The 16,947-nt window shown below is 45.4% G+C and overlaps 1 protein-coding gene across 1 annotated transcript; it reads right to left on the bottom strand.

The window, feature by feature from the left end:
• Positions 1-465: 465 nt before the first annotated feature.
• Positions 466-9,479, bottom strand: SAP30L (SAP30 like). Its single transcript, XM_075102647.1, has 4 exons — positions 9,148-9,479; positions 7,176-7,298; positions 5,424-5,522; positions 466-3,444 (listed from the first exon to the last, which is right to left on the bottom strand). The coding sequence occupies exons 1-4, from the start codon at positions 9,331-9,333 to the stop codon at positions 3,316-3,318; spliced, it is 537 nt and encodes a 178-aa protein (XP_074958748.1). The 5' UTR covers positions 9,334-9,479; the 3' UTR covers positions 466-3,315.
• Positions 9,480-16,947: the final 7,468 nt, after the last annotated feature.

Here is a 16,947-nt window from a genome sequence, read left to right on the forward strand (position 1 = left end):
CCCCGGAAGAGACATTTCCGCCTTATTTGGATTTCATACTAATGGCTTTGGATCTATTCAGAAGTCCAATAAAGTTAATGCAACTCTTCAATGAGAATTGAATTAAGCTATGTAATTGAGTTAGGCTATATAATGGCCGGAGGGCTTCCAAGATGATTCCTCTGCCCCAGGGTGAATGTCACCTATGCAGGCTTGTAAGAAATAAGCTTCCACTATTATAAATGGAAGATGACATCTGGTCATCCTCCATGCCCCCAAGGCTTGTGCTCCATGGTTCAAAGCTAGACAGAATTTAAGGCCCATCTGTGAAAAGCAAAATGTAAAGGAAAAAAAAAAAAATCTTATCATACCAGCCAAACCGATTTGGGTCTTCCACCTTTCCAACAAGTCCCATCTAAAAGTGCTGAGAAAATGTCCCACCTCATGGCTTCACAAGTGTGAGGTTCAAACACATTTACTTTGAAGTTTAAAACAAAAAGTTGGAAAGTCTTTTTTAATTGGCATGCAGCATAAGGAGTCAAATACACAGAATGGTATTATACAGAAAGACAATTGCATTGTTGCGTTTTCTGGTTATTAGACACTAAATGCTTTTCAAGAATCACAGGCACCCTGAACATGGATATTGCTACTGAATTGACGTGTGATTTCATTTTATAGCATGGGAGCCATAAAGTGGCTAACCCTTCCAACAAGACATCGGCTTTCTTTTGCTCAAGGCGTGTTGTTCTGGCTAAGTTAAGAACAAGGTAATAAGGCATTTGCAAGGGTTTATAAGGCCATGGGGTCTGACAGCCAAAGATTTCTGTTTCTTTGGTGTCTTGCCTCCAAGCTTTCCACCTTATAAACAACTGCTAATGGCTGGTAAACATCTCTTCATCATCACGCTTCACTAATTTTTTTTCAAAAAAGTATAGTTGCTTTAAGATTGAAACCAACAAGGATCACATTTCACATCAATTGCCTATTTTCAGAAAAGAAAAAAAAAGTTTCCTGGATACCACCTCTGCACAAAAGCATTCCAGTGAATACACCTGAACAGATGGAACCTGCCACCATATTTCCTTGAAAGAATCATTTTGCTGCTGGCTGCTAAAACACCCCAACAGATTTATTTACTCTTAAAAATAAAACAAAACAAAATACAACAACAAAAAAGTAAACCCCAAACAAACTACATTTTTACAGTTTTGGTCTAGAAGTTACAATGAGGCATAACCACCTCAACTCAGAAACTCATTTTCCCTTGGTAACATCCTCTGATTGCATGAGCAGTTAGCATGCAGTCAGAGAACGTACCCTTTTAGCTCTCTGTCCTGAATGAGAGAAGCCAGATCATGTTAACTGATGTGGGAATTACTCCATCCTTTCAATAAGGAAAGGACCAGTGTAATTAGGAAATTGTTAAACATTCATGAAATACCGATGCAAGACATTCTCTCCTCATTCCTGGAACCTCTCTCCTGGCTGATATTCTTGAAATCCATACTGAATCGAACAAGGAAATGCTGAAACAATCACACTCCCCAAAACATCACAAATGGCACGTGTACCATGACAGAGTGTTTTTGCCTATGACACAGGACTTAAGAGATGTTGACGTTTGTGGAACATATTTTTGGAGTATTAGCAAACACTTCAGAGCTGATGGGAACAGCTTGCTTTAAATTGTGCCTTGATTTTTAAAGAGACCCCGAGAGAGCTTCAGCAAGAGCTTCACTATGTGAACCCTTCACACCTTATGAAACATGATGCAGTACTAAGCTGGGATCGTGACCTGTGTGTTTAGCTCTTCAACAAAGCTTCATCCAGTTTTGGAATATTAAAACCTGCCATTGACAAAATGCTAGCCAAAGTTGTCTACTGTTCGGTTCATTGATTAAGGCTTACTGAGAATATACTCGGTGTGTGGAGTCTTGGCATCTTGTAACAGAATGGAGACATTGGTTCGGACAGCAAAGAAACAGAGTGGTGTTTTAAATCATGAGATCCCCTTGAGTAGGATTTGAGGTCACTGGAGAACAGTCAGTCTTGACCAACACTCTTATAAGCGTCTTTTGCCAAAATAACCACTGTGTAATTTGTAAGGACACCTTGGCTTTAAATAACAAAATCAGAGGGATCTCCTCCTATGGCGCCCAGTTAAAGAGCACCAGCATGCCACCCTCCGCTCCCACAGCTCTTATGAAAGCACACGTAACGCTCACAAAAGGCAAGTCCTTCGATATTTTTTGCCTATTGCAAAGACAGATGAAATGCATCCTGCCCCAGTCAGTTCGCTACCCCGGTTATGGTGCTACACCCATTAGCGTAAGTCTGCTTTATACTGAACAGAGACTGCCAAGCCCGCTAATCCACACAGCAGTTTTGTGACACCTGCTAAAGACTAGCTTCAGTATAAAATTCACATCACTTGTGAGTGATACCTGATTAGACAGAGTGATTAAGGGACAGATGTCTTAAGCCATTGTTTCACCTACCATCACTGAGCCCTGAATACATGGGAAATACGCATAAGTGAATTAAACGAGCATTCTACCAACGTGATCAAACCCAGCAAATAAGCTGTATTTGCCTTAATACCACCTTCTGATGAAATGCAGAAGTTTTTAAACACTTACAGACAATTAATGAGTTCTCAAATAAGAAAAATTAGAAAAAGAGACTGCAGAGAGTTGTTTGGCATCAATGTCAGAAGGGGGCAGGAGGAAAAATAGTAAAAAAATTTTTTTCGACTAGTCAAGTAGTGTTCACTGCAGTAGATTTGGTGAGCTGGAGCATTTGTAGAAGTTTGGGACTTGAAGCACTGACTCAAGGCAAGACAGAGCATGTGTAGTAGGGGAGCAAGCTTCAGACAAACTTCTGACCCGTGCACCTCAATAATGAATTTTATCGGTGCCGCTATTCCAGTCCTGCGCCAAGACAAACTGCATGGTGGTTTGTGATGCAGCCTGAATTCAGTGAAAAAATTCCGTCTGTGATCCAAATTGCACCGAGATGCAGATTTCCAGAAACGGTTTAAAACACTGAGTTGATAAACTCCACAGTCCTACATGTTTACTTGATTTTCCCATTATCCTCATTTCTTTATTCCAATGTGACTTTGAAATGAGGGGAAGAAGTCTTCAGAAACATGCTGCGCGCATGTTTGTTTTCAAATACTCCTGATAAGAATGTCTGTAATTTTTTTCTGTCATCCAGACTTACTGCATTTTGAAAAAGTTTTACAATATAATTCAACAGTTTTTATATACCTAAAATGCACAATACCATCTGTTCCTTCAAGGTCTCTCTTATTCCAAGTCTTGTTAATCTTCATTCTAGTTGCTTGCTACCTTCTGATTTCTGGTCCAGCCTGCTCTTGTTGTTCTTCACCATATAGATGAAATACGCAAGCGTCTCTTTCTCATTCACAGGAATATTCCTGAAGTGACGACTGACAGTCTGGAAGGAGAACATGTAAAGAGACAGACATTCTGAAATTAAAAAGTAGTAAAAAAAGTAAAATATAATCAGAACTCGGTTTCTCTTCACTTTCCAAAAACGATTTTATGGCCACCGAGCATAATACACTTTTAGTCAAACATGCACCAATTCAAACTGTCAGTCCTCATTTACCTCTCTCTCTTTACAGCTGGAATGTGCATATGAACATAGCATAGTCTTGCTATGTCAGCAGTATTTGCAGCCAACCTACAAGCGGAATTTGGAAGCCAGAATGTCCTCCTGCCAAAGCAGCACAGCCTCTCCTAAGCGGCGTTCCATGCTGAGATTATTTGGAGAGCAAGTTTCCCCTGCATCTCGGTGTTTCAAAGGAGAGTGTCAGAAGTATTGAAACGCTTTGCTGTGTGAACCACATGTAACAAAGTTTTAGAGTCCAAAGGAGAACACACTGGATAAGCTTTCACTGGAAGGAACGCCGGGGGATTTGCAATGCGAGGGTTAGGATTTGGTTAGGGCTACCCCTCTCTGACACTAACATAAGCCCTGAACCATTAACTGCTTTTTCCTCAGAAAACAAACGTAGAAAACATGTTGGAGCTGGATAAGATCTGCTTCTCATATGGAAGAAGCTCTGTTTTGGTACACAATACAGCTCCAGAACTGGATGTTGATGCAGGCTGAGCAATAAGTCACTCCAAGAAGATTTATGGAAGTTTTGAGTTTTCCTTACGGTGGGGTAGCAGCAGGAGTCTAAGAGCCTCAGGCAGCAGTGATTCAAGCATGGGAGCTGGACGAGGATCCAGCGTAGGGTCAAAGCTGCTCAGACTTCACAGGAAATCTGGGAAGTGTGTGACAACTTTAAGTTAGGCTCCCTTTATTTTCCGCTTGCATAGTAGTTTTGTTTTTTTTTTTTTTCCTCCTCTGGCACGTTCATGGTAAATTGCCTAAGTAAGTAGTCCTTCATGGCAGGAGGTAGCTGAGAGACTATGAACTTACGAACTGGTTAGTTAGACTGTGACAAATCAGAACTAGCAATGAGGACATACACCCACCCTGCTTCATTCACCTTACTCCTACATGCACTACACTACACATTCTCTATATTCTGTATATTCATTCCCTGCTTGATTTTGAAAGAGAGCAAGACAGTGTCTTTTGGTCTGCTGGTTGTTGTTCTTTAAAGCAAAAGCAAAACAGTCAGTTTTGGGCAGATGGTTGTGAAAGCCTCAGCTTACAAGAACAACCTCGTTACCATTCAGTAACTGCTACAGTGTTTTCAAGTTTAGACAAGATTTTTCCAACAGAATGCCTTCAGGTCAAGTCAAGAAAGAGAGCAGAGCAGATGCACACCAAGCACAGCTAGCCCAAATAATGGAGTTACAGAGAGTTCTTTCTTAACAAGTACCCCACATGGTGAGAAAGCAGCAGTAGAGGCCCTTGAGGAAAGAGCCTTTTATTGACTTGATACAGAATCATAAGATATCAGGACAAGGGAGGGAAATAAGGAATATCGAGTCATCGTCAGTGATTTTGCCTTTAATAAGAAGCAATTCCAACTAGTCTGAGTGCCTGTGAGGACAGAAAAACTCTGAGGCACTTAAGGTGACTAGTAGTGTGTAAGTCTGAATTTCAATACAACAGCCATCTTCAGTTTAACACCTAAGCCACTGGAAACTAGGTTCTGCTTCCTAAAGGTGACGGATTGTGACTATGAACAAGGAGGGAAAGGAAGCAGAGAAAAGCAAGTTACTAAAACATGCTTCCAGGAGCCAGCTTCCATGCATTCCATAGCCATCCCAGGTGAAAGAAAGCATGCAGCTTTCTGTTGGCGTCATCCCCAGAAACCTTTCGCAGAGCACACAGTACATACTAGCAAGAGCGTCACTAAGGGTATTAGCGTCCAGGAAATGTGCACTTCAGCAAAGGAGATAAAAAGCTTTTTTAATAACAGAGATGATGCTACCTCTGTCGTCACTTACTTCTGCTAGCTGAGCCTTGTTGAGTCCAGGCCTAGTCTGCAACTTATAGTGTCTCTTGTAACGTCGCAGAGTGTTCACTTGGAGCTGGAACAAGTCAACCTGGAAGCGATGGAGAGAAGAGGGGATGAGCGCTACCTTTAGCTTCTGTTAGGCAGAAATGTAGAGTTACCTAAAAATAACTATTTCTTCCTCAGCAGGACTGCTCCTTGCCTGCACTCAGAACCACATCGGCTTCCCTTACTGACAAATCTAAGTATATTTTGTATTTGTTAATGCTAAAGGACCAAAATAGCCTCAGGGAAATACAAAATTTTGTTCTGGTTCACATGCTGTCAACAGAATTGCTGGCCAATTTCTGCTCTCAATTACACCTCTGCAACCTCCAAGCAAAGGGGAACCTTTTGTTCCCACACGGTTTAAAAGGCTCACACGTGAAATACCAATTTAGCAGGCACTGAACAAATGGCTTGTGACATGAAACAGAGTACAGAGACAGAGAATAAATGAAATTCAGATACTGAAATGAGAAGTACACTGTTTAAAAGCAAGGGGGGTGTGAGGTTACAGGAAGGAAGATGATGATCACGTGGGAAATGCCATGTTTCAAAGACACAAGGAATCTCTGCTGAAAACCAAGAAAGTGACATTAAAACTGACACACTGCAGAGTTCCCTATTCAGTTAGGTGACGTGCATCCCTCAGTTTTTAACCACCAAATACCCTGCATGCTCTACAGCATGAGCCTTTTTAGATGCCACCTGGGTCTTCACCAATTATCCTGGCAACTAATGTAAAGCTTATATAGGGAAGTTCTGATGGAGAACCTTGTAGAATGGAAACACAAACAGCTACAACAAAAGGTCAGGTATCCTTAAAAAAAAAAAAAAAAAAAAAACACAAACCAAAAACTTGCTACTCTTCCAACACCTCCACACAGGAGGTATGAGGGCACGGCTTTGCTGGCAAAACGATTCTTAGTGGCTCTTTTTTCAGACATGAAATGCTTTTTGCCAAGACGGGTGGCATTTCCAGCAGAGGGCTCTGCTGACGTGGCCAGAGCTCAGCTCCTCCACAAACATCACCTCTGCACAACTTTTTGCAGCGTCAACAGTACCAGAAACATCATCAAAGCAAATACAGGACACAATGGCACAGAGAAGAGATTATTCTAGAGTTCTGCAACACAGGAAAAAGTAACCCCAACAGGTCTATTTCCTGAAAATAAAAAGATGTTACAAATTATCTAAAGGTAGTTTCAAATAGTGCCAAAAATATCATATATGTGAAGGTCTAGAGAAGTGTAATATCCCTGGATATCATATACTCAAACACAGAGACACTGACCTATTGGATCCTCTAGTGTATTTGCAAAATTATGCATGCTAGGCAACGAAGAACCATATCAGGGCCTCAGTCACCACTGAAAAGAACTTACTTTTACCACTAAAAAAGAATTAGTATCAAATACTATTTTGACAGCTCTCTGTTTGGAAATAGTAGGTACATGAAGCTGCACAATTACCTTATCATACCTCTTTTTATAGAAAACCTGACATACAGGGATTAAGAAGAAAATTAGGCATTACACATCAGGAAAAAAGTCTTCTGGAAAAATGAGAGAAACTCCATAGCAGTTTCAGTGGAGCTGCAATTTAAAATTTATGTATTTCCCAATATGTGAAAACATCTGAGTCAAAATTCAACACGCTCAAAATTGGTAAAGCATCCTATACCCGCTTGGCACCTACTAACCTCCGGGACATCCGTTTCATGCTCAGGAGAGTCACCGCCATCATCACTTGTCTTCCTCTTTCTTTTGTTTCGGACACTCTGAATGAAGTTCTTGTGAAAATCACAAATATACAGATGTCTCACCTAAGAATTAGAAGTGGTGAAAAAGCAATCAAAACAGGTACTGTAGAAACAGCATTCAACAGCAGCCACCTAGACACCAGCATTAGACAGCGTGTCCCTCTTGACTGGCATGACTGACTGCCTCATGACATTAAGGAATTTCTAATCTTAAACTCCAGGACTGACCTCGTACTCTTGAGTTAGAGGTAATTTACATTACGAAGACTAGAGGCAAGGAAAATGAAGGACTGGAGAGCTCCTGCTGAATGTGAACCTCTGCAGATAATATTTATTTTTTTTTATGGTTGCAATCACACGTCAGGAAAAAAAATAGGTGATTGTCTGGAGGAAGTGCATTTGCTTCAGGACTTACTACCTGGTAACTACCAAGAAAAACACCATTCTGTTCCAATCCTGTGAACCTTCTGGTTTAAATGGTACATAAGATTATTAATGTGTTTCAAAATCTAGATTGAATAAAAGTTGGCTATTTTCCTCAATTAAAACAAGAAACCAAAAGCAAAAGTGTCTCTCCTATAGCTTATCACGCCACAGAACCCCCTTTTTAACAGATATTATCTCACTAGAATTAGCACATATACAACAAAGGACCACAAACGATCAAAATTATTTGGTACCTGTAAGGCAAAAATGTCTTCAGACGACACAGGCACCCTACATTTGAAATCACGTTACGCAACCTGCTTCATACTTTCCCTTCATCTTGAGTTCATTAGTCTGATTTCCTCTTTTTTATTTCTAAAGCCGTACGTCTGTCAACAAAGAATTATTTCCGAAATGAAAGAAATTACTGTATCACTAGACAAATCTGCTGAGGACTAGAGCCAGGAGAAATACTCTGTTTTTTACGAATAATATTATATTTCAAATTGAGTCACTCTCTTCCCGTGACATGATGTATTTTGGCTGTGCGAAAGGGAACTAACCAACTGGGGAAGCTGCCAAACAGGCTGACTCAAAACTTCACTCTTTTTTGTTGTTGTTGTTTTTAAGAGTTTTAATCTTTAAAGACCAGGTAAGAAAAGCATGCAGAGTGGAATTCTGTTAACCGAGTCACTTCTGAGAAATTCCTCCCATAATCTTGACGGGCTGCTCTGCTCTGCCCATTTCATTACTTGGCAAAGGACCCGTTTCTATCTCGAGCTGACAGCTGTCACTTAACGTCATTAAGCGGTCCGCAGCAAACCGGGCTGTTCGGTGCCGACCAGCGAACAGGTGCATGAGTGCCCTGCTTAAGGGGAGGCTGCACACCTCGCCTTTCGAGTGAGATGCAACAGCTCATTTTCAATAATCTGCTCCACTAGAACACGAGTTCTTACTAATTAAAAAAAGTAACGTCAGCGACATCTGACTGAAATAGTAACCCGTGTCGGTGATTTCACCGAGCAGCATCAGCGGCTTTCAATACAAAACGGAGATCAAAATAGCACCGTTGCCTCCGAAGGAGGGTTCGCTCCCTTGCATCACCTGCTCCCCACCGCATGAGAGCTTTCCTCCCAAACACGGTTTTTAGCGCTGCCGCACGAGATGATCAGAAAAGCCGCCTCTTTACCCAGGCACGTCCCTCTCTCACCCTGCCGTAGCAGCACCGAAGACGGGAAAACGCGGTCCACAGGAACCGAGTTTGCCACACAACCCTCGGCGCCTGGCACCCCGCCTCCCCGCCGCTTGCGGGGGTTAAGCGAGCCCCGTCCGGGCGATGGGGAAGCTCAGCCCGGCGCGGGGGGAAGCAGCAACTTTCGGCCGCAGGCGGCCGGAGCGCGGCGGGACCGCACTGCGGTGGCGGGCTGGGGAGGGCCGGCCGGGGGCTCGGCGGCGGCGGGCGGGACCGGCGGAGGCCGCAACTCACACTTTTGTCGATGTCCAGCTTCAGCTTCTTCTGCGAGATGCTCTTCTGGATCCTCTTGCTGAAGGACGCGTTGCCGGCCGGGCGCACGCAGCGGTCCCCGTCGTCGATGAGGCAGCAGCTCTGGCCGTAGAAGGGGGCGGCGGGAGGCCCATCCCGGCTGTCCTCCTCGGTGCTGAAACCATTCATCGCCCACCTGCCCGCCCTTCACCCCGCCCGGGGAGCCGAGAACCGGGGAAACCGGGGAAGCCGCCGCGCCCTCGGGGGGGGACCCCGCCGCCCCCGCGGGGGCCCCCCGCTCCCGCAGGGGTCCCCTCAAGGGGGGGGGACCCCCTCAACGCCGGCGGAAGGGGCCGCGCCGCCGGCAGGGAGGGAGAAGAGAGAGAGAGCGAGGGAGGGAGGGAGGGAGGGAGAGCCGCCCCTCAGCTGCCGGTGGCCGCGGAGGACGGGCCAGGCTGGGCCGGGCCCCCCAAGCGCCGCCGCCCGCGGGGAAGCGGGGACCCCGCCGGCACCCCTCACACTCACATACACACACACACACAAAACCGCCTCCCCGGCAGCGGAAATCCCACCCTCCCCGCCCCGCAGGCGGGGCGCTGGTTGGGCGATACGGCTACCCCGCCGCCGCTCCGCGCGTCTATTGGTGAGAAGCGCCGCCAATCTCTCGCCACAGCCCGGCCCCGCATTCGCTCGGCAGCCGGAAGGTCGTCGTTGCCGTTGCCAGGGCCGCGCCGTGAGGGGCCGCTCACGGGCCCCCTCCGCCCTCTGCGCCGCGGGCTTCCGAGCCGGGGGGCTCCGGCCGACCGCAGCGGAACCGGCGCCGCTCCGGTAACAGCGCGGAATCCAGCCCGACGCCCGGGCCGGGCCGGCGGCGCTCGCCCGGTCCCTTGTATGTAACTCACGGCGACATACTGCACAAATTCTTGGCTGCACCGTCACGTTAAGGCTCCTGGTGTGTAGGTAGGACCTGCTGGCTGAAGTATTATTAAAGAAGAGGGATTTTTTTTTTTTTTAACTAATTACAAGGCAGGGATAGTGAAAAGATTGGAGCTGGGAAAGAGTTCCCCAAAGCAGCCTCACTTGACGCTTTGCATTTCTTTCATCCTCAGAAAAAAAAGACCCAAACCAGGGTAAAACGGTGGGGAGAAGAAAGGTAAAAGAAAGAAAGAAAGAAAGAAAGGTAAAAAGGGAGGGAAGAAAGACATTCCTACTGATCTATAGAGAAAAGATATTACTTCTGGAAATGCTGTCACCTCTGCGATACCAGACAGCCTATGCTATTGTCAGAGGTGTGTGGGCAGCTGTAAATGGAAAGGATTTAATCTTCCTGAAGAAAAGACTTCTTGCACAAACAGGAGAAAAGAAAAAAAAAAAAAAGGTTCTGTAGACTAAAATTACTGCAAAGTCTGAAATCCCATACGCGGAACAACGCGTGTTAGCGCGGGGTGAGCTGTGCTGAATCACACGCGCAAAATGCCTTTCCAGGAAAGAGGCTCCTCAGAGCCCTGGGAGATCGGCTCAGCCCGCTCCGCGGTAACGCTGACACAGGCGTCTGCAGCCTGCCCTGCCCGCTCCCCACCAGCAGACTGAGAAACGCTAAAGTCTGTATTTTCTAGGCAGTCCCTGCAATACCAAACATGTCTCAGAATAAATCTGGAGGGCAAGGATTTAACACTCGTCCCCAATAGCTCTGCCTCGGGACACCAGGGCTCCCAGAAGCCAGCCACTCTGATGGGAAGGTGGTGGGAACAAATGACTTTACCCACAGACCAACAAGCAGTTAGTGAAGAGTAAAGATATTTTAAAAAAGCAAGATGCTGCCGCTTATAAAAGCCCCTGCCCAAATTGCCTAGGATCCACCTGCCTGAAGTAATACCCTCCTGGCAAAAACCATACAGATATTCCCTTGTTTTTGGGAACAGGAAAACACCAGAAGGCTGACAGCAATCTCAGAGCTCCCGATAGCAAGCTTTCTCGGTTTATCTTAACATTACAAACAAAAATCAAATGGCAGGCTGTGGAAATCTTGCAGAAGGACATTTGCAAAGCTGGAAGCACAGACTCTAGGGACAGATGATAGTAGAAGCAAGGGAGTAGATGCAAGGGAGTAGATACAAGGGAACATGATCATGACAGGCAGGACTTCTTCCTGTCCTCGTGAGGAAGAAATTCTGCAGGTGCTCCCTGGACTCTTCTGTGGGAAGCTGGGAGTGGCTGGAGAGCTGGCACCGTCAGTGCTGGAACAGGTTGGTACTTACCATCAGAGTATATTTCCTCTTTGGCTGTAAACTCTCCTCCCATGCAAATGAAAAGATTTTAAGTTGTTTTGCAATGCCTGCTAAGAGGAAAAAAAACCAAACCCTGCTTTTGTTACTGTCTGCTTGCTAATTCAATGTTAAGTACCTCCAGCTCAGGCTAACACAATGACACCTTTTTTCAGTTTAAAAAAAAAAAGGTGCATGGAGGTGTTCATATAATTGCAGTTTATTTCAGCATATTTATCCTCATGGGAACCTCAAGATTTCACAGTCTGCTAGTCCGGAACTAGCTCGCTATGAAATAAACTGCCTCATAGAAACATTCTTTATTAGGTATCTATCACTAACCTGATCTAATAATTCTTTGTGGGAGCTGCAATGAAGTGAGAAACAATGTTTCATAAACCCATCAGCATCCAGGCAGCTTTAGTGCCTTCGAAGCTGTAATAGCCTGCCCATCCAAGCCAGCCCTCTAATCAAATTAGGGGAACCTGCACAGGTCTTTAAATCTCAGCTGGAACACCACTACCCTCTGAAGATAAGTCTGTCATGTAGCTGTCATCTGGAATTTACTATTTTAATGGAGTCATTCGGGGTTCTTGGGACAGAAATGCTACTCCTCAAAAGGTCTGTGCTGCCAAAGATGCCCTGAGAAGAAGCCCTCTGTATTTTTTTTTTTTTTTGGTGCCTCCAGTCAGAAATCGGACAATTTCCATTTTCTGTACCTTGGGGGCCAATGGAGACTGTGCCCTAGTGCCTTCCGCCAGACTCCTGCTCTCCTCAGCACTTTTCTAGGCGCATATTGAACCTGCTAAAATGCTTAAACTGTCACAGCTTTTGGCACATACTCCCCCTGGGAAACATTCCCGTGGCCAAGAATCACGGCACAGCCTTCCCTGAGGAGCACGCCTTGCAGTTACCTGCTGGTCCCCCAAGAAAGAGCCTTTCCGTTCCTTCAGACAGGCTGATTTTCACACACACAGATTTTTCACACACGCTATTGTTTTTCTCCCCTCCGCTTATTTCACCGTTTTCCACCGTTAAGTAAAAAGGAGTGTTGGGAAGGCCACAAAAGAACTGAATTGGTGACAGAAAGTGCTGAGGGTCCTAAATGGGAACATGGGATAGGGCCAGGAGCAACGCCTATAAACTTACCATGGCTTGGGCTGAAAGACTGCTCTCCCTGCCCAAAGACTAGAATGCAGAAAGGGCAGCGAGCTGTTAAAAACTCTCCCCTGAACACCACATGTGGGATGGATCTACCAGCAGTTGCTTTCAAGGCAGACACAGAGGAAGGAGAGTGACAGCTTCATCCTGCCCTAAGCTAGGCGACAGTTGTGCGATGCTGAGCTCCCTCCAACCACAGGAAAAGGTAGCTCAGGCAAGACGCCTGTACAGGCTTTGGTGATTTTGACATAGCCTCATGGCCATATGTCTCAGCAGTAAGCAAACTGCTTTTGAGAAGAGCTTTCTGTGTTGCTTTGAACGCGTCGCAGGTGGCAGACTCAGGGAGGCAAGTGTCCTGGGCATGGTGGCTACTGCCCAGGTGTCAGCTCTCAGAGACACACAGGAGAGCGTTGCAGTGTTCAGCTGGGGGGGACAAGAGTGCCCGAGAGTCCCACCCCAGACCCTCTTCTGAAGTACTTGCCCACAGTAGCAGCCAACTACGCTCAAAAGCTCCTCCCTGTGGAAAGCCGGCCATAGCTTGGCCATGAGGCAGTCGCTGCAGGAGATGATGCTCCAATACTGTGTCACCCACAACAGTATCAACCTGGGGGATTTTTACTTACTTAGTTGCCAATTAACACAAACCACTGATTTGGGTATTGAGAAAGAAGAAAACACACACTGAAGTGAACACCTTTCCTCCTCCTTCCTTTGGCAAAATTTCATGCAAACATCCGTCCTCCACTGTTCCTCATTTCACCTCCCCTTTGCCACTGTTCATACACAGTCTCCCCCAATTCATCCAGTGAGGTGATGGTGGTGTGGGTGGCCAGGGTCAAGCGTGTAACTGTTGGTCTTCGCCTCCCCATGCTGGGTTTTCCCCGCTCCTCTGTGCTTCTCAGCATTCCCTACCAGCAAGGGTCGTCCACGGCCACTGTCCCTCAGGGGCAGCCTGCCTCAGCACAAGTCACCCCCTGGCGGCCATGGTCCCTCCCGAACTGCACCCTTGGGCATGGAGCACATCCTCGCACGAACGTGTCTCCCTCCACATCTCCTCCAGCTTTGTCTGCATCTCCTTACATTTTTCTTCATGTATCTCCTCCCCTCGTGGCTGCCGCTCTTGGTTAAACTCCTCTGAGCTGAAGTGCTGCAGGGTCCCCTGGCAGGCCGGAGTTTTGGGGCATGGTGGGTTGTTCCCACTGATTTCAGAGCTGGCTGGAAGCAGCTGTGAGGGGCAGTCAGGAGTTGACAGCTCCTGCCCCACAGGCACCTCTGCAGCCCGCAGCTGCCTGAACCGTCCATGTGCGGCCAACACAGCTCTCAGGCATGAGCTTGCCAGCTGCTTGTGCATGAGCACAGTAAACCCTGCAGTTCATACCCAAATACCTTCAAAGAGCAGCTGGGAGGGATGTCTCCCAAAGGGTCTGGAGGAGAGCAGCGCATGCGATAGCAGGAAGCCTACGCTGAGGAAACACCAGACCAGGATAACTGAGCTTATTCTCGTAAGAAGTGGAGAGAAGGGAAAGCAAGCACTGGAGCAAAACAGGCAGGGACAGTCATTTCTGCGTACACAGTTTCAGAAAACACATTAAAAATTTATTTTAAATATATTATAAAAGGAAGTCCATTCAACTTTAAAAACACTAGGCATTCTATCAAGGATTCCCAATTTATGAAAGCTACTACATTAAAGTGCTACAAGTCCTTTACCACCCCCAGATATTAGGCTGTTGGTCCTAATATGCACAGAAATAAATATACACTGATTCAGGAGGCACCATCCAGTTTTACAGATAAAATGCATGCAGTACAAGGAACAGACAAACTTAGACCTTATCACCAAGATCCTAGAGATCGCATTTTGAAACCAATTCCCTTCTCCACCCTAGAGGCTGAAGCTATTTGTTATTTTTATCACAAGGGCTAACGTTTTGGTCTATTAGCTTGATCAGTTTTTATCTTGTTTTGTGGCTGAAGTTCATGTTTGCTTGCTTGCTAATTGGGATTAGGACTTTTTTTCTAGAGCTGAACTAGTAGATTTAAGACTGCGTAGATCCAGTGGCGTTATATAAAACTCCCAAATACCTCACATCTGCTGGAATCATTGAAGCCCTTTGGGTCATACAGAAGCATCAAGAAAGCTCAAGTGCAGGGGATGAAGGAGCATACTCTGCTAGCAGAAGCAGAGTCAAAAAACAGACATAGGATTTTTATTAGGATTTCCATAATCTATCATTGCCAGTTTCATACACCGACCTCCAAGTTGAAGCATGACACTATCAAGGAGCAATCAGAGCAGGAGGCCAGTTTATTTTAGTTACTTTAAATTAATGAGAATAAATCAATCTGACTGGTTAATGAGGGATATGAGATAAACTGACAGCTGTGTGTTGAATGCTGATGAAAATTTCAGATCTCAGCTTTCCCAGTCTCCCCCCATTGCATCTCTCCCGTTGGCTCGAACCAGGTGAGGACTTGCAGCTTGTTTTAAATACGGACTCAACACTCATTAGGTCAGCAAATAAAGCACTGAAAGCTAAATCTTACACAGGTTGGGAAATTGCAGCACACAGATTTTCCTTGTTTCAGATCACGTAACAGGCTACTGGTAGACCGGGGGCGGGACCCCATGCTCCTGACTCCCAGTCCAGCTCCCCTTTTGTACATATCTTGTGAAAGACCTTTTAATCCTAGCCCCCACACTCTGACATTAGCCTAAAGCTACTTGCTGTTTTGGCAACCGTTTGCTAACTATTTAAGAAGCTTTTCATGCTAAATGATTGTTAAAATGGAAACCTAAATTGCCGCTTGTCAGGTAAGAACCGCCCTAGGCGCTGCCAGGCTCCTTTGTTGCAAGTGGTTAGAAATGGAGCAGGTGAGCAGCAACATGAACCACAGCAGTTGGGAGTGGATGTGGGATGCAAGGTACACTCGAATCCCTTGTGCTCACAGAGCCAGACTGTTTCAGACATAACTTTACCAGGACTCTTCCGACTGAAAGCGTGACAGGCTGACTGCTAGAGGCTGTTCTCTCCGGTCAAAACCATTCAAGTGTCTGTCTGTACCTTGAAAGGCAATTTAAAATAAAAGCTTCTCCCTTTTTACCCAGCAGTTACGCAATTGCCCAGCATGACTTTTAGGAGATCTCTCTCCTCTCCCCTCGGTGATGGAAGCCAGCACAGCTCCTGTAATGATCCCACAGTAGCTACGAGAGCGCCATGTTCTTGCAATGCCGTTTGCTGGTGGGGCCCGTTTGACTTTCAGTACACTGATGTGTCTGTGCAGCAGGGAGGAGGAAAGTTTGCTGACTAGAACTCTCTAGTAAAGGAAAGCAAAGCCCTGTGCACAGACTACTGCAAAACACACCAGGAAGAAAGGTAAGCTGAGAAATTGCTTTCTTGCTACTTCTGTATTAGAGATTTGAACACACCCTTTAAAAGTTTCCCAAGCGATAGAAGGCATCAACTTTCTGAAAGACACTTCTGCAACAGATTTTATATCCCTTTGGGACTATTTTGATTTCTGATTAGGATACTTCGAAAATAAAATGCAGGATTTTGCATGCCGGTGAAATCCATGAGCCTTCACCATGAGGCGAAACATCCAACAGCTAACCAAAGCCATCCTCTGGTCTAGCTCTAGTTGTTACAGTGTACCAAGAAGAAGCTGCCGTCCTTTCCAAGTCTTCCTATCAGGAGTGACAAACCCCCCCCGAGTCATTAATGATATTGATTTAACAGAGGAAACCCAGGAGCTTCTGAATTACTCTCTTTTGCTCTAATTTTGTACTTAAAGTCAGACATTTTAAAAAACACAAACAAACACTGCACAAGTCAAGCTTTCTCTTACATCCTTATCTCCCAACCCCTTCCCCTCTTTCTCTCTTGTCCAGCAAGGCACTAGGAAATGGTTCAAGTTTAAGCATTTGCTGTACATTTACATTTAAAAAGGCACATCTTTATTTTAGTGACAGCTGTATTCCCCTTTCAGTAAGGCCCACGAATGTTAATTTTTTTCAGGCATGAAAAAAAAGACATCCTGCACACAGAAGAGCCCCAAACCTATTACTCTGTTTGTAGGCCTTAGAGATTAGCACCAGTGTAAATCAACAAGAGATTCAAAAGCAAATCAAAATATTATTATGCAACATAACACACATCCAAGATCCCCCTGTTGTCTGGGATTCTGATACTTAAAAGCAGCAGAATTTATGCAGCCTCGGAGAGAAGGGTTGTTTGAATATTTTTTGGGGAAAAAATATGAAAACATTTATTTTGCATTAGATAATCACTGGTATTTAATCTCCAGTCTTGACTTGCATGCAGATGTGAAGATTTCCTTATGTATTCATGCTTTAGCAATTTTGCTTACAAATAAC

This window comes from Phalacrocorax aristotelis, chromosome 8 (assembly GCF_949628215.1).
Source record: "Phalacrocorax aristotelis chromosome 8, bGulAri2.1, whole genome shotgun sequence".
NCBI classification, from domain to species: domain Eukaryota; kingdom Metazoa; phylum Chordata; class Aves; order Suliformes; family Phalacrocoracidae; genus Phalacrocorax; species Phalacrocorax aristotelis.